This window comes from Falco cherrug, chromosome 5 (assembly GCF_023634085.1).
Source record: "Falco cherrug isolate bFalChe1 chromosome 5, bFalChe1.pri, whole genome shotgun sequence".
NCBI lineage: Eukaryota > Metazoa > Chordata > Aves > Falconiformes > Falconidae > Falco > Falco cherrug.
Genome location: NC_073701.1, coordinates 8,710,519 through 8,728,809, shown reverse-complemented (window position 1 = coordinate 8,728,809; position 18,291 = coordinate 8,710,519). Strand labels below are relative to the sequence as shown.

General features: G+C 39.1%; 1 protein-coding gene across 6 annotated transcripts in view; it reads right to left on the bottom strand.

Annotated features, from left to right (window-relative positions):
* Positions 1–728: 728 nt before the first annotated feature.
* Positions 729–18,291, bottom strand: part of RIMKLB (ribosomal modification protein rimK like family member B) — a 58,292-nt gene continuing 40,729 nt past the window's right edge. For 2 of the 6 annotated variants that reach the window (XM_055712370.1, XM_055712373.1), the window contains exons 6-8: positions 15,181–15,384; positions 1,183–13,739; positions 729–928 (exon numbers count right to left, since the gene is read on the bottom strand). In XM_055712370.1, the coding sequence (XP_055568345.1) occupies positions 13,276–13,739; positions 15,181–15,384 (668 nt within the window). In that variant the 3' untranslated portion in view covers positions 729–928; positions 1,183–13,275. The remainder of the gene's footprint in view (positions 929–1,182; positions 13,740–15,180; positions 15,385–18,291) is intronic. The other 4 variants (XM_055712371.1, XM_055712372.1, XM_055712376.1 and 1 more) reach the window with 4 other exon arrangements.

The window sequence follows — 18,291 nt, the reverse complement described above, 5'->3', positions numbered from 1 at the left end:
CCTGAACACTCTACCTTGTCAAGAGGCGTTCACTGATAGTGTACCAACTCACTATCTTGCTTCCCTTTTTTGCTTCACTTTTGTAATACAAATTTCAAGAAGGCACGTTACAGAAATAGCATTAGTATATGTCTAACTCTCTACAGTGTTTCACTAACAACAAACCAAGAGAGATGTGCAAGATGTATAACCTAAAGTTGTAAAGGTTAGCTTTCTTCAGAAACAATATTTAGTAAAAGTTTACATGACCATGTCTATAACAAGCTCCACCATGGCCTCAAAATCCAAAGGCACATTATCTAATAGCTGAAGTACCTCTGACAGGTTAACAGAGTTGCAGCTCTGTTTCTCTCTAGTAGTCACCAAAGCTATCAGTGTAACATGGTCAGCATAGTATGATTTTCCTTTTAAAACTCAAGAGATTTGTGTTCTCAGTGACTTAGGTGAACTCATAACACGACTGATAAAACCAAAGGCCTGATACTGAGGTTTTCCAAGGCATTTGGGAAGAATATTTGTATAAATATAAAGCATTTTAGAACTCTTAGGAATAAAATTACGTGTGTGTGTGTGTGTGTGTGTGTAATATAATGAAGAATATCCAATGTGTTTTACTGTTCTGCCTTAGCTGCAGCTTTGATACAAAATCAACAGATTTCTGAAGTTAACCAGCACTTCAAGGGGAGTTGGTGCAGAAGATACCAAAAAGAACCTCACACTCTCATCAATCAGAATTCAACTCTTTTATTCAGCTCTCCATGTCAGTAGGACAGTGTTCATTATGACTGTTAACCCCAAGTGTGGGGACCACCCCATTCCACATTGCTGCTGGTCCATCCTTGCTTCCCTTCATTGTGAAGGGAGTATTATCAAGAGGTAAGTGTCCCCATAAGAGGGAAGAGAAGACCTCCTGGTGGCGCAGAAAAACCTAGAGAAACAAATCATTGAAGAAGTTAGTCTTTTTCCCCAAAATAATAATATCAGAAATTTAAGCACACATCATAAAAAAAGATCTCTGAATTGTCATTTATCTGGCTTCCTCGATAGCTGCATTACAGGTGCACCAAGGACTGAGCCATGGGTACCAAACTCCTCTTCTGACCTTGGAAAAGGCCTTTCCAGGTCAAGGAGTGAGATGCAGTGAAGGCTGTGTTCTAAAGGTTAAGATCTAGTTCCTGTTACCTTTCCTGTGGGTAGAGGAGTTCAGTCTCTGCAACTGATGATCCAGCATCTTTCACAAGTATTACATTCCTGTGGAAATATTTCATGTGGAGGAAAAATTGTGTAAAAGTTTAGCAAAGTCAGACTGCAGCCTCTTTCTGCCTAGTTCTCTCACTGATAAAGCTTCAGTATTTGCCATCTGGTAAACAAACATTTCCATTCAGGCATGGACAAGCATTCCTACATCACATTACATTTGCACTACTCCTCCCATACATTGTTGTAAAGATGGGGTGGGAGAGTAACCATAACATCTGTGTTGTTTCTGTTGGCCTTGTGTTTGTTAAATGGATGGGAAAATATGCACACAAGCATACTAAGTTTCCTCCTGGAAAAATCACAAAATACTATACAAGTTTCAGGCTTAATACACAATACCACTGAACAGACAGAATCCAGACAATAAATACTAGCAGGCAGTGCTTTGCACAGCAGTAGCAAGGAATAAGAGAAACTGCACACGCACCCTTGGGCAAACCACACTTCTTGTAAACACCAGATATGAAGTATTTACAGTTGCACAAAAGTCAATGCGACATTCCCATTCCTTATCACGGTGTAACTGAAACAGTCATCTTGACTCCTGGCCTCCCGCTACATGGGTAAGACAGAACTGAAAGGATACCTGCGTATACAGCTACTGCTTAGTCTTCTCTCTCTGCTTCACGGCACCTTCCCGTTTAGTCCAGGTAACACTGTGTACAGTTTTCACCTCTCCAGTTCCTTTCTCCCCAAAATGTAAGTATTTTATGACAGAGATAAACTAAGCATCAAGGAAGCTCAGTAGTATCACTGCTTCCACCATAAACTGGAAATCTGCATAGAAAAAAATGCATGACTGGCCAAAGAGGTAGCAACAACTGGGTTACTGGCTAATGTAATATGGATTTGTCCTCCCTCTCTAACAGCAAATGCTATTTTTTACAAGAGATATCATCCCAATAAATTCTGGAAATTAGCATATATCTCTGAAAATGCATTAATGTGATAAATTAGTTTTTTCTGATTACAATACTTTATTGAAAATAATTCCAATGACCTCTAATAAAATTTCATTTCTTTTCCATTCCTGTATTAAAATTACTCAATTATACTGCAATTTGTCTAACACAAAAATTAACTCCTGATTTAGGAAACTGTATATATCATATTACATTAAACCACAGATTAACAGAGTAAGGAAAAAGGAAAAGCATTACATAAGGGAAATTTAAAAACTCGTTGATCAAAAGCCACTGCACTTTCTAGTGACAGCTATACAGAATATTATTGACAAAGACTTCTGCCACTACTGCATATATTGCAATAAAAACATAGAGCCCAGCAAAATCTTCCATGGAGAAAAAAAAAAAAAAAAAAAAAAAGAGACTTCCACACTCTGTCCTCATCTGGTCAAGGCCAAGATTAGCACAGCTGACCGTCTGTGATTATAGAGCATTCCACACTGGTTTGCCCTGTTTGACCAGACTCAAGCCTACACACCAGAGACATTTCAGCAGCTATTTTTTTTTAATAAGATACATGCACATCAAAGCAGCACATCAAAACATTCTGAAAGGAAAGAGAAATGGTAACAGAAGATGCAATTCAATGTATGCAACACTTTCAAAGTCCTTTCTCAGATGTTTCTTTGTCTCCTCTTATGAAAAGATAAACCAAAAAGCCTTCTCCCCGGCAACATCAAGTACTCAACTGGCACTAGACTTTGGATATAACTAGTCATGTAGTTCTTATGCATTTTGACTGCTTAACCATCCTGCCTCCTACAGAAATGGACAACAGAATGACATATTTAACTCCCAAACATATTTCACTCTTTACAAACAAACAAAAAAATCTATTACACTAAGACAGTGTACTATATGCAGTTGCATACAGCAAACTGCCTCCAAATAAAAAAGCTGACACACAGAAATTCACATAAATCTTTTATAAGCCCTTCCCCCATACACACTTGGCAGAGCTTACACTGACATACTACTATGCAAGCTCTGTGTACTCAGTAACGCTTGTACTGTTTCTAAATGGAACAAAAGGAGGATGCAGAAATACCTTGCCCAAGCACAATGTAAATGTTAATTTCTCTATCAGCCTAATCCGTAATCCGCTTTTCAGTTATCGTGAGGAACCTAACCATTCCTCCTTTCACATAAACACGACCCCTTGCCTACCCATGGAAGCCTATAATAAGAATGAAAAATATTCTGCATTCTTCAAATCTCTACCACATCGAAGTTGCAGAGAACAAGATGCTTTGCTATGTCACATGTAGTAGAAAAAAAAAATATAAATCCTCTTGACAGCCACATGTGAAAACACAGAGGATCTGGGAGAGTACTCTAAATTCCTGCTTGTTTTACACCCAAAATCTTTGCTGAACGTTGACTCTAAGTCACCTACAATTGTCCCCTTGCTCAGCAGTTCTTTACTCCTTACTATGCTGAGAAGCAAAAGGCTACAGGTTTATCTGGGCAAATAAGCCCACGTTCAGGGCCAGGTAACCACCCTTCTTCCCAAGTATTGCGGTCATCTAAACTCAGTGCAGCACACCTTAATCCACGTTACCATCCATCCTAGTAGGCAACTGCTACAGTCAGTTTCCATACCAACAGTTCTGTATCAATCTCCAGCTCTCCTCCTTGATACCCAGTTCCCAAAGGCTAGCATGCCTAGCATATATTACATACAGGATGTCTGGTGAGATTCTGCCTTAAAACAAAAATTTGGGAATGCTCAACATCAGCAAAAGCTGTTTTACTGCCTCATCTCTGTCTCTGCTGATAGACTGACATATGCTTCAGACTCCTTTGCCTCTATCACCAGAATTCACTTTCTCTCTTTCACATCTCCAGTGTGAATGCATTTTAAAAAATTTTCTATGAGCTTCATCTCACACATAGACTTTACTCATCATCCTATTTAATGGGACCCTTTTCAAATCTCCATTCAAAATATTTTTCACTTTGTACAATTGATCTCCTTTCACTTTGCAATAACTCAGTTCTGGGATTTCCAGCCTGTGGTTCACATAACACTTAAAGGCAGCACGAAAGCGAGATGCCACTGAGAAAAGCACACCAGTTGTCCATGATATGTACCTGATATGCACTGGAGACTATTTAGTTGCCTGGTATCAAAACCTCTGATCCAGCTTAGTTCCTATATGTAAGCATTGTTCCTAATTTTATGTGACTACCCCAGATAACAACAGCAAACTGAACTGGAATTTATCAACTAACACTTAGATGTAAGTGGACTAGGAACAGTTAAAATGCAAAAGCTACTGTGGTGTTCTGTATATTGGTATATATTCTGACCACAACCTTTTCCCCAATCCACTTGGATACATTTCTCCACATCTTCAACTGATCCACATCCAAACTTCCCCTATGCCAGACTGCTCATCAGTGCTTCCCCATCCTGCTGTTCTCTCCTCTTTCACTTTCTTTTCAGAAAGAGAAATCATCCTACTAGAGGTCCGTAATTTAATCTCTGGTAGGACACTTACTTAAAAAGGAGGTTCTGTTATACTGGAACATACTAATGACAAGTGCAACAACAATTCTTTGATGTCTACATCAGCCATCTCCTAACTGGAGTGCACATTCCCCAGCAGGTTACAAAAGCCAACCCATAAGACTACAGGAAGAAAATTATTGCACCATTAATAACTACAATGAAACAAATGTTTAAAATTGTGTTCATTTCATCTTTATCTCACCCTTTTTTAATTTCCGGGTTTGTGTATGACTTATAACGTACACAGTAGTACATGTACATAACAACTAAACATTGCATGCTCAAAATGTTTTTTTACTGATAGCAATGTGCAATCAAAAAAGTTTGAGACACCACTGGTCTACTAGATAACTGAAGAGGTGGTTAGAACTACTAGCTGTTAGACATTAAGTAGAAACATGGTATGTTCTGCATTTCACACTTTCAAAAAGGATTTTAACTGTTGGTGCTTTGAACACTTTTTCTATCTTGAGATATATGAAGTCTCCATAAGTAACACTGCCCTTTACTATCATAGTTTTTCTAAAGCATCTATCCTTTCATCTATACGGTGCTCTATTACCACTACACAGTAATTAGTATCTACATAAGATTCACAGAAGAGAATAATGGATCTGGGGTTTGATTTTTCCTGTTAGAGCTCTTAATATTTCCAGGTTTGGGACTGATAGCATTTGGGTACTTGAGAACATTTTGCACTTTTACTTTGTTCCTGTTCTTACCTCCCCCTTACATAAAAATCCTTTAACATTTTGTAGAAACAAATTTGTCTTAAATGTTATGTAAAGACATTTCAGCATCCCAATTAATAAGAAGTCCTTAAATCCTTTTCATTATATTGTAATGGGCTAATGACTGGTACAAACCCAGGAAACAATTTCTCTTCTGTACTTACAACTTTGGATTTACTGATATGACTAGATAAACTAATGAAAAAGAGACTAGGATTCAGAAACAGAGGAGAGAGTCTTAAAGAGGATTTTTATATATAGAAAATGTCATACCAGAATTTTGAAAAATTAATCTAGATTCATTTGAATCCGTGTGCACCATCGCACCCTACTGGACAAAATTAGAGTGATTTAAGGATGTGATTTAGACTTAATGCCAAACCTATTTATTTGTTATAGGTGATGCTGTTGTCCCTAAATCTCAAGCAACCATCACACATCACATGAAAATTCTGAGTTCTTAAAGTGTCATTACAGCATGAGGCTGCTTGCTTATAATATGCATTTGTAAACCACACTCCTTGCACAAAAAGTATGCCTGTTGACAATACCACGATCTGAGTTCTTCACACTCAAGGGGGTACAAAGCCTTTGAGTCAAAGGAACCAGCCTTTGATGTGAAATGCTAACTATATGTATACACAACAGTCATTTCAGTTATCACCAAGTAACATTGTGATAGAATACTGAAGAACATTTCAAGAAGAGACCTGCATGTACAAGAAGTACATAAGAGAATCACCCCAGAAGCAGCATTGCATAGCAGATGGGCAAAAAGGAGCAGATGAGCTCTCAACCTATGAGGTTGACCATTGGCTTACAGTAAGGATGCGTTTCACCTCAATAAAATAAAAATCCACAGGTAAAGACAGTAGAATCTTTCTCATTTATTCCCTGTTTCTTAAACCAGGTTAAAACAACCATGTCACCAATGGCGTAACCACAACTGATCATCCTGTGGAGCAGAGAAATGGATGGACTAGATAAATTCCTTCTAGCCTTATTTTCCAATACCCTTAAGATGCGGCAACTTTGGCAAAGTTTAGTACTTTAAGATATATACTCTGCCTTAAGAGGCAGTGGGGAAAATGGAATGTTGAACCAAAGATCAGAACCAGGACACACGGTAACCAAACACCAAATCAGACAGATCAATGTGTCTATTGTACTACACTAGCCTTTTGATGGTTAGAATTCTGTAAATTAGACTCACCATTCAAAGGAACAGTTCAGGGACTCTGCCTCTCCTCCGTCCCCCTTACTTCAGTTAATATTTTGCAATCCATTTCTCCCCGCACTGGAGGTTCCTCAGGTCAGTCACATGAGCTTCTGCTGCTGCTGCTGCCACCTACCAGTTTTATTACTCTGTTGCAGCAGAAGGGCATATAGAAGAAGTTCTTGTTCAGCACGCACATAATCATCATCCTTTGTCTAAGATGTCATGGCTTATTCAAGTTCTACAACATACACTAGGCAAAGCACTGGGCACAACCAAGATCAATACAAAGCTTTGAAAGCCATTCCATGAAGAGGAAGGAGCATGATCTGTAAAACCACCTTTCAAGCAACATTAAATATTGACATTAACTTCTGCAGAATGCAGCAAGTTTTGATCAACTCTCCTCACCAATGACCATTTGCAGACACTGCAAAGAACTAGCATTGTCTTTCTTTCATGAAAATCTTCACATAGTGTATATATAATTCAGGGTGGAGACACAAAACTGTAAGCCAACATGAATTTTGTTAACGAATCTGAGGAAAAGAAATTCTTTTAGACATTATTACAAAACCACACATCTCTCCCAAAAAAAGACACCCAACCACATGCCTGAAAGTGTTACACCCGTGTCCTATAGCAGCTGATGCACAAAAATATACACAAATAATGGAATAGGCCTGCCCAGTGCTGAGACGCAAGAAGTGGGTGTGTCTGAAAGGAAAAAGCATTGGAAACATAAGTATAACAGGTCTGTAAAATTATCTTGCAAGTAAAATTAAAGACGCAAATTACACACTCAGTTATACCAGTGAAATTATGTATCACTCCACTGACTTTCACAGAGCGACTCCAGGTTTATCTCAGTGTAACCCAGAGCAAAATTTGGCTCTAAAATTATTCCCTCCCACCTTAATTTGAAGCTGCAATTTGTGGTAGTGCTGATAAATTTGCTGTGTTTCAGGAAAATATAACTTGAGAATACGAGAAGTAGACTATTATATGATATTGAAGAGTTATTCATGTACACAGGAAAAATCTGAAACAAGTGCTAATTCTTTATAGATGTCATGGGAAATAAAATACTGCATCAGGAAACTTTGAAGCCTGTCTGTAGGCTCATATTCTTCTGCTTTGAATGATATTCTAATTGTCTTGATATTTACCTCTGAGTAACATACAGATTCTCCTCCTTAAACGAAGTAAAAAAATATTAAGTTCTCAGCACTTTTAAGTGGTTTGAGATTAAGGGAGCAAGTTACCAGAGGAGGATATAATGTACAAGTACTGCGATACAGCAGTAAGGGCAATGTAAAATGCATCGCCCCATCCTCCACAAACAGAAATAATGAGCTCCACAGTCTTTTACTTTAGCACACATATTCTCCCATCTGTCCTCTTTACAGGATACTGCTCTATTGAATTTTAATAGATTTAATTTAACATTCATACTAGGTTTTCATACCTATCAATTCCTAATTGATGCAGTTATATTTTATGTTCACTTAGCAAATGGAAAGCATCATCTCTTTCAAAACCCTAAGCTAAAATAGTACATTAGAAGGCAAACTACCTTGAATCAATAAAAACGAGGTGGAATCAATGCATTATAAAACTATCCCTCATATACTTACATGAGGGGACTCACTTTCGTCTCACCTGAGTAAAGCAAAGGAAAGTGACAGTTTTCTTAAAGGTCAACATGTATAAGGAGGGAAAATAAAGAAGAAAATAGGATTTTCTCTAAATACCACTGTTAAAGAAATCATTCAAGAAGTTTCACCACAATGAACTGATGGGAAGAAAGGAAGACAGACAAGTTAGCAAGCTTATGAAGGGTACAGTAAGAGCAGAAAAGAGTCAATTTACCTGAGAACAGGTCGGTTTTGGATGTCACCAAACTGCTGCGTTTACCATTTTACCCGCTTGCATTACTGGGGGGAAAAGTTTAGGAAGGAACATTCTCAAGGATTTTTCATAAGTTCTCACTCTCGCCATCAGAAAGGGGAGAAGGGAAGGTTTTCTCTGGATTGTTTGACTTTTTTGGCTCCTGAAAAGTTTTGCAAAGAACAGTAACAAAGTGTGAACTGTTAGAACACGTTTCTGTAAAAAAAGGGAGAGTAAGTCACACAAAATAGAGCAACAACAAATGCCACCCGAAATTCGTGCATCTAACTTGTGTCATCAGTTTAAACAAATAAACAAAACAAAAACTTTTCAACTCAAATTGGAAATATGAGAGGACTGGAGGCTTCCAACACCAGGCCAAAATCCACCATCAGAATGCTCCAAAAGTCACCCTCAAAGGTTAAGAAAGACTTAAAGAAATAAAACAAAGGAAAAGGCAGCAAACATCTGGTTATAAATCCTGCAGTGTTCAGTTAAAACAATTCCTACAACAGTGAAAAAATTAAAAATTAAAGAAGGCAGTAGCAACAGAAGTTACCTGTCCGAGCACCTACTATTCCATAGAGAGAACAGGAGTGGGTCGTGTGTCTCACACCAGCCATAAAGCCCAAAAACCTTCTCAAAAAGAGTGAGCCATGAGAAAGATACTGTACATGCAATTTGTTTTCAAAGTCTCTCTAAGCCCTTAAGGTCCCTTATGTATTTAACAGATTTTTGCAGGAAGGGGGAGAAAGATTTAGCAAATGTCACTGGTTTCATTTAGATGGATTTTGAAGTCCAGTATAACATCTGAAGAGGTATCTCCTTCATGTCTGACATACACGGATGTTCCAGAGGTTATTTCCTGAGTAAGTATCACACATGAAAGATAGCACACGAAGTGGGAGAAAATGCTCCCCATCAGCTGAGAACAAAAAATGTTAACAGTCCACGTATGCAGCAAGCATTGACATTGCGTTACGGATGAGGTGCTTTAACATTCCAAGAAAAGGTTTTATAAAACACATTAAAACATTAAATACAAGGCTTAAGATACAATCCGTACATTGACATAGCAAGACATCAATTATAAACATGGGAAGTTGAACAGAAGAAAATCTCCAGTGTTACAAAGAACAAAGTTTCATCAGCTGTAGGTTAAGAAACTTCCTCTTGCAAACAAAACTTTCTAACTGGCTCTTTCACGCATTAAAGTATACAGAAATAGTTGTATCACCATCAGCTGTATCGGCACTATCGTAACCCAGCACTACATTGACCATTTTTTCAGCACATGCTTCCAAACCCACATACGGAGGTAGTGTTAGTGCGACTGTATGAAAGTTTAGCATGTGGTTTTCAGTGTATGGAACTGAAGGCAATACAGTGTATAAAGCTTATGTCTGTAAAGTTCACCTTCAATGGGAAACACCGCCTGGTTACCCACAGGCTAGATTTATTAGCATTTTTTTCCTTTAAGTAAAAACAAGACAACCCCCCTCACACCCTCAGCCCATTCTGTACGTTTTGCTATTTCAGGAGCAATGGATAAGGGAGTAAATACATGAGACAAGTTTGCCCATTTCTACCAACGAACCCTTAGGCAAGGTTTTCATGCAGTATCAATACCCAATGTTCAAACAAAAGTACATAATGCCTCAAATCCTGTCTCCCTTCCTGACCACTATGCACAACTTATCTCCAAACTAGCCATGGAACCAGCCACAGAGCAGCATCTTAACCCAAGGGAGCCAAACTGTACATCTCTCAATCCGCTGTTTGTCTTTAAAAAAAAAAAAAATATTCTGTTTACTTCACAAATTTTACTGCTGTAAACCTGGACATTCTTGGAAGGGTGAAAGAAATATAAAGTTCCTGTGAGCCACAAAATGTTATGGAGACTCAAAAACCAGTCCAGAACGTTCAGTTACCAGCTCTTTCCTCTAAAGGTGTTTCCTGTGATAGAAATACAGAGGTTCCACTACACCAACTAGCAGATGTTTACTCCCTGCTGGTATTCCACATGTGCTCAATGTGGGCCACAGCAGAAAAAGGTCAGGATTGACCCTATCAGCCTCTCAAGGAGTGCAGACACCTACCAGTAAAAAGAAGAAAAAAGAAACCACCCAAAACCAACAAAAGCCCCAAAAAAACACCACCACCCGAATTTTCCTTAGATAAACAAGCAAGGGGAGAAGAGCCTCTGGAAGAGATACTTTACTGCTCAGTGACTAGAAAACTAGGTTTCTTCATGTTCTGTGGTTCTGCAACTCTTCATGGAAGTTAAAGACCTTTATATTCTTCAGGTATAACCTGCGCACTTGACAGCTCAGGAAGAAAGATTTGAAAATACCTTTACTGCTGAAGCTCCTTTTGTTGCTGGACCAGCTGGTCCACTCCTGCTTAACACCAACAGTCAACCTTTCACTTGATTTTAATAATAATATTTAATTCTACAAAAAAAAAAAAGCCATTTTATTACATTCCTTTTAAAATAAAAAAAAAAACCAAACTGTACAAAGAAGCATGATCAAACCTCCATAAAGCAGGTTAATACTGTTCTGTTTATTGCCTCTTGAAGACTCTCTGCATAGTGTCCGTGAGTTGTGTTTAAGGTCCAAGTGAAGATAAAACAGCAGAGCAGCAGAGAGGTGAGGAAGGGCCACAGAGGTGGGCAGTGCAGAGCCTCAGAGGGTACATGGAACATGCTCCATTAAAGTATCCAGAAAACAGCAGCATTGCACACACAAAACCCCCCTCCAAACAAACCCTATTTTCACAAGATTATTCTTCAATTGTAAACGTTTTACTTTTTGTTTTTTAAAAAACGAGGCTTATCTTTTTTTATATATATATATCTATAGTTCCAGGGCTTTACAAACCCAGAGAATGAGAAAAGAATGAAATGGGAGGAAGAGGAGGGGGAGGAAAAGGAGGGGGAAGACAGGGACTTAAAAAAGGACTCAGTATCTGTTTTGGTTATCCGTTTTCCAAAACAGCTCAAGGCTAATGAGAAAATGCACAGCCAGAAGGACTAAGGAAAATCAGGCAGCCTGGAAAAAAATTAGGAGCTCAACAGCCAAAACCCAAAAAGAAATGAAGCAAAGCAAATGCACACACACAAACACACACAAGTGTGTGCACTCACACCACACACACGTAAGGGTCCAGGATCAATCTGTTAATTGTTTGTGGACCTAGGTAATATAATTTATTTTTTTTAATTCCGGCTGAGCTCTCATCTTTTTTTTTTTTTTTCCTTTTTTTTTTTTTTTTGTTTTTTTGTTTTTAAACTTTTCTGTTTTAAATCTGCTGCAAGTTTCCCAAAGCTAAGAATTGAGTATTTCTCCCCGGTTATACTCTTTGGATTTCTGCCAACATCAGCTTTTATGTTTAGTGGGGAAAAAGTAAGCCTGGTAAGTATTGTTATGAACTGCAGCTTTATTCTAAAATACTTCTAGATATCTAATCACTTTTAACCAAATTTTCCCTCCTCCACACCTTACCATGTTTCCCCCCACAAAAAAAGGCAAAAATGAAAATAAAATTAAAAAAAAGAAAAAAGAAAAAAACACACCAAACCCCACCAATGTACAGGCTTTAACTCAGTGTTTTCTTAAGAAATAGTCTGCAGTGTCTGCACTTTGGCCACTGTTAAAGATGCAGGCATAGAGAAGGGAGTGTTGGACTAGCATGTATTAAAGAAAAATGAACATTAACATTGCAGATCTCTCTCAAGACTAAAACACTAACAAATACAAGTCGATGCACGTTTGCTTTAAACTAGTGTAATTCTTTTTCACATTGGATTAAACATTATTTTGTATACCAAACATTACAGTGCTGTTTATCTCCTCCAATCATGCAAAAAATAGTTAAAAACATGTCACTTCTGCCACAAATAGAATATGACCAATTCCTCTACATACCTTCCGAAATCAGGATTTGAAATGAGAAAAACACAAGTACTAAAGCCTTCCTTCAAAAGCTTTGTAAAGAAATATAGACACAAAGCTGCCAATTAATACCAAGATGGCACAAATTACAGATTTGTACAGAAAGCTCACATTAAGTCAACTGACACTTCTCTCAGCCTCATCATTTGAAAGGCCGTATGTATCCTGCAAGGTCAGAAAGTGATGACTTTAAAAGGATCCTGAACTTATAGCTCCCATCTATAACAGCAGGAACAGTAGGCGTCCAGGAACTTTGAAATATCTGGTATTTAACACCTTAAACTCACATTGAGAATTTGAGGCACTCAGCAATTTACAGGATCAAGTCTTACAGAGGTAGAAGAGACTTAACTGGTGCAGTAATTCACAGAAGTTTCTAGAGAGCTGCCAGACAGCTTTCTGAAAATCTTCAAGTGAATCATGCTTCAATGCCTGCCTGTGAACACACGTGAACTGCAATACATCTGGGGACCAAAGCAGCATCCAAATAAAATTCCTACTTAGGTTGTGAACTGAGCATCTTCATTAGAAAACTGATGCTGAAGAATCAACACAATTTTATGTTCTGCAAAAAAGCAGGGGCAGCAGTCACAGCACGCATGCCTTTTACTCTTGCTCTCAATTGACACCCCCCCCCCCTTCCTCATTCCTCTGAGCTTCTCTGATAAACAGCATTGCAAGTTGGTTTAAAAAAAAAAATTTACAAGAGAGAGTTCTGTTGGTCATCTATTTACATGTGGCATCATTCCACAAGGAGTTTGATCTCATTGGCTAATAGCTGGTTCATGTTGAATAGAGCCCCCGGGAGCTTGGTGAGCAACTCTCTCTCAGTGGTCTCAGGGTCGCTGTCGACAGAGCTGGAGCTAGCACTCATATTGTCGACAGCGGCACTAGCTGGAGGGCCCAGCTCTGGCTCGCTAGTCTCGCTTGCCGTGGACACCACAGAGAGCAAGGACATGCGCCGCGTCAAGCGACCGGGGGTAAGGAGAGAAGCGGCATAGTCCGCTATGATACCAGCTACATCTAGATTACAAGCCTTGTCAAAGGCAATGAAACCTACATTTGCATTGGCCTCGCAGACGTAGAATGAACCGTCGTCCTTCATCAGCAGGTCAATGCCACACACGTCCATCCCCAGGATGTTTGACACTTGGACTGCCAGCTGCTTGCCTTGTTCACTCAGTGAGCACATCATCCCTACGCCACCTAGAAAAAGTGAAAAAAAAACAACTTGCTGACTGTAGTCTGGTCACAGGTGACTGACATCCTTCTCAGATAACTGGTTGTTTTTTGGTTGGGAAGCTCCAAAGCGAGCCTGCAAGCATACTGCTGGTGACTCAGAAAGCAACCTCCTTTCCACAGTGACTACTAATCAACTTGAAGCCACAGCAGGATTTCAAAAGATTCTGACCTGCCAAAGGCAGGTCAAGAGTATAACTTGTTTAAAAAACAGTTAAGTGCTGACTTTTTAGTTAAGAAAGATACCGTACATTTTTATGTTTTTATATAAAAACATGGCCTAACAAACCACCCTTGTTCTTTCTAAGGCAGAGACTTTCCATACATACTTGTAAATTAGCACAAGAAATCTTTCAGCAAAATCAAACCATGTGCTCCTGATAAGACTACAGCTCTAACAGATATAATTTGAGAGAGAAGAGGCTTAAGTCATTATCATCTGCTCATGTCCCTCTCAGCTTGCTATCATAGGTTACTCTCTCTAAAGCAACAGTTAAGGAACATTTGTGTCTGAACCTCAGCTGGTCAGTTCACAGTCTACCATCTAAGTATTACCAATACTGATTTTATCACAACACTTAAGTTTTAAAAAAACAAAAACCAAAAAAAAAACCCACCCCCACCCAACAATGACAATCCAAGAAACATTTAGCAGAAAACCTTTCAGGCTGTATTTCCTTAGCATCAAGTAATAACTAAAACCTCTCAGGCATTTGGGGTGTTTTGACTAACCAAAACTGTACCACCCCACACCTGCTCAGGTTCAGCACTGTTTCAGCTAGGCCACCTCAACCCTCCTACCCTCAGAAGCCCCCCATCCTGCACCCAAAGCCATGCAGAAACTCAGTTCTGAGAATGTTACAATCAGTGCAGCAACCTTCTTCTCTTTTCCTACCAGACGTGGTTCTTTGGGAGAAAAGGCAGCAGGAAGGAGCCTGACAGACTTAATGCAGCACAGCAGCTGCATAATGCAATCCAACTGTTTATTGCCTTCAACAGTTTCCTCCCTTAACACTCTCTTCTACCCTCTTGCCAACTGGCCGTCTCCTCCACCTCCCTCAGTCTCTGTCGTCCTTTTTTTGTTCCTCTTAACAGGATGAAATAAATGACAACACAGCATTAGCATGACACTGCCACTACCACATCAGTTGCTCCATTTGTGTCCCTAGAACTTTCCCCTGCTTTTCATCCGTCCTACCCATTGTATTACTTTGGGCAGAGATTCTTTCTCTTTCTGTGTTTGCTCAACACACATCCCACTTAATCCTTACTCTCATGTTTCCTCTGTAAACCCCCAACAGTACACACAATTAATACAAACTAAAACCTGCAGCTTTTTTCAGTTGGGTTTGTGATTTTTACTAGATTTAAAAATTCTGATCAAAACTATGAACAATGCTTTTCCTACCAAGTGAGCAGTTACTCTGCATCCTCCCATCTGTTGAGCAGCGGAGCATGGTGCCCACCACACGGCCTCCTACTACGATGACACGTACATCCTTGCCATGGGACTCTTTAACGTATTTTTGGAATAAGTAAGGGGCATCATGACGGATCAAATGGCTTAGGTCTGCCAAATGGTGCTTGTCTCGTGCCAGGAACACAGCTTTACCTGTATGAAGAAAAGAACATCAAGATTGGAAGAAGCTACCCATTTGAGCTGTGTCAGTGATTCAGCACATAAAAGTGAAATCTCCGACCAGTACACTGCCCATTCTCACAGGCCCCATCTGTAGCTTATACTCATTTACAAATTCTTCTGTGGTCATCAGTGTTCCACTGCTTCAGTGCTTCTAAATGTTCCAGTAACTGACAGAGTTCAGAAGCCGGGGGGGGGGGGGGGGGGGGGGGGGGGGGGGGCGGAGAAAAAAAACAAAGAAAAAAAGGGAAAGGAAACAGCTTTAGATAAAGAAGGTGGTCTTGTAATTTCAAATCCTTTTGGTACAAGTCCTTAATGAGGAAAAAAGGAAGAAATACTTAAAAGAGCAGCAGATATTTAATAAATAACAGTTTCGTTCATCCAAGAGGACTGGACACACAGCCTACAGCTTTGACACACAGGAACCAATGACACAAAACTGTTAAACACCAAGCAGCTAAGAACTCTGAAGTCACCAGTGTGCCACTGCAGAACCAACCTAGGAAGTTGCTGAGAGTTGTTCTTCCCAATACTTACAAGAGCTCACAACTTCAGAGCAAGGCTTTGCAGTGGAACAACTACATTCAGAGGAAAAACACTAGACTCCACAGTATACAAGATAAATTAGCAGAAGATTCCACATGACATAAAATGAATGGAATGTGCTACAATTTTGGAAAAATCCTCTTTAGAAATAACTAGCTTTTGTGCAAGCAAACATCTCAAGAACTTGGATTTTTTTAACCCAAAACACACCCTTTCATTTCCCTTAATTTCTAGACCACACCAAAGACTTATTCATTCTTCTCCAATTTTACTAATACTGATGAAAGTCACTCCTGAAACAGACTCTACCACTTTCTACCTCATATGTAGTCCCACAATATGGCATCCCTTTCCATCTTTAGCTACATTTTACAACTCCTCTTCCCCTTTCTTAAGGGCTCTCTTATGTGTCATGTTAGGTTTATGTTTTGCAATAAGGCTGCACAATATTTTCTGTGGCAGAACTGTCACTCAATTATGCTAGTGTTAACAGAGTACAAAAATCAATTGATAAACTGCCTATCTTAACTAAGGGAACAAAAACGCAGCGGTGGCAGAAATAGAAGAAATAACATGTGAAGAAAAATTCCACCAAGTGCTCCAAAGCCCAACCGGAGCAGCCTCTGCTTTGTCACGATTTATGGTCTCCATAACACAGAACACTGCCCGAGGAACATGGAATTTCTCATTACAAACAGAGTATCAGAATGTAGGCTTAAAAATCATGACAAGAAAGCTAAAACCTCCATGTGCTTTCTCCCATTCCCAACTTTAGCTGTCCTACAGGCACTTAACAATCGTACTATATTCATAAAACTGAATAGGAAGAATGATGCCTTGGAGAGGACCTACTTAGTTCTTGGGAATTATGCAGCATCATGACATCTTGGCAAAAATGAGATTAGCACATGTGCTGCAGCATCAAACTATGCAGAAAAAGGGCCTAGAACAGTATGACTTTTATGCATCAGCCAGTACCTATGACCATGTTTGCCTGATTTTTAAAATACAATTTGCAAATGACCGCTCTTCAATTAATCTGAAGAAGTTTCCCCAACTCTCTTAATGTCAAAGGACATGTACTATGCATAAGTTTGCACTAAAATGCCTGGGATTTGAAGTACTCTAAAGCAAAACCTGTAAACTGAGATTTACATGAATTCTGGCTTAAAAAAAAGAGAAGAAAGTCAAGAGCTGCAAACTCTAGAATTATTTAATAGATCTTAACAAGAGGCAGTGTCAAGTCAAATCCACTGTCTCAGATACTCCACAGTTGTCAAATTCAGCTTGCTGCAAGTCAAACTCCAGCTTGGCTTCACAGCTCCACAAGCACTTTAAAACCACATAAACAGGTATTACTGCCAACCGAAGCAGGTCTGATCTTCTCTGCCCCAGCCCTTTGCTCTCACTCTTCCATTACATCAACACAAGCATTTGTGTGAGTAAACAATAATTCATGTAAGGAATTAATCCAAGTAAAAACCCATCCAGATTCATCCAACATCAGTTCCTGAATCTATTTACTACATGGCTACAGAAACACTCATGCCAGCAGAAGAGATGCACCAGAGCAGCAGAGTGGGAACAAACTGACAGACAATAAGAAGGAAAAAGTGGTGTGGTTTTGCTTAGCTTTTGTTTAAGGTAACTGCTGGTTAATGTGCTTAAACTTTGGTTTTTGTCTCTTTTTACTTCTAGCATTTATTAAATTAGTTTCAAAGTAAATTAAAACCAGTGCAACCTCCTGTGCAAAAGAACCCTGAAATTTTAAACATTGTTTCCTTTAGTAGATCACTATCTAACATCAAACAAAATTGACGTATTTTTTCATATTCAACACTTAAAACAAAAGACTAATAGCAGAACAATTTAATCTGAACTTGCTGTATTATCACCAGCACTGTCAGAGAGAGTTTTCTGAAAAACACAGATCCAGTCTGACAAACAATACATGAGTTTTTATTTAAATCAGAATCCTAATTATAGACAAAGTCAAGTAGAAAAAGTCAAATTAAGACTGAATGAACTAAGATTTCATTTCTTATGCCTGTTTAGAAACATCCCTAAAGTCCATGTAGGCTTCTCTTTACTTCCCTAAGGCCAGACCTTCTATTATTCCAGTTCAAAGCCTTCCTCACAGAAGTCACCAACGCACCATAATTTTGAACCCCAAAGCCCCTGCTACTGGCAAGGCTAGGGTCTACTAAAACTGCTTCCCAGTGTTGCAGCCTACTCAACATTCAGAAGTCGAAGGGTGGTAGAAGTTAGATATACTGCAAAGAAGTCCAACACCTAATGGAAGACCTTCTTAACTATCATCCCTTGACGAGACAA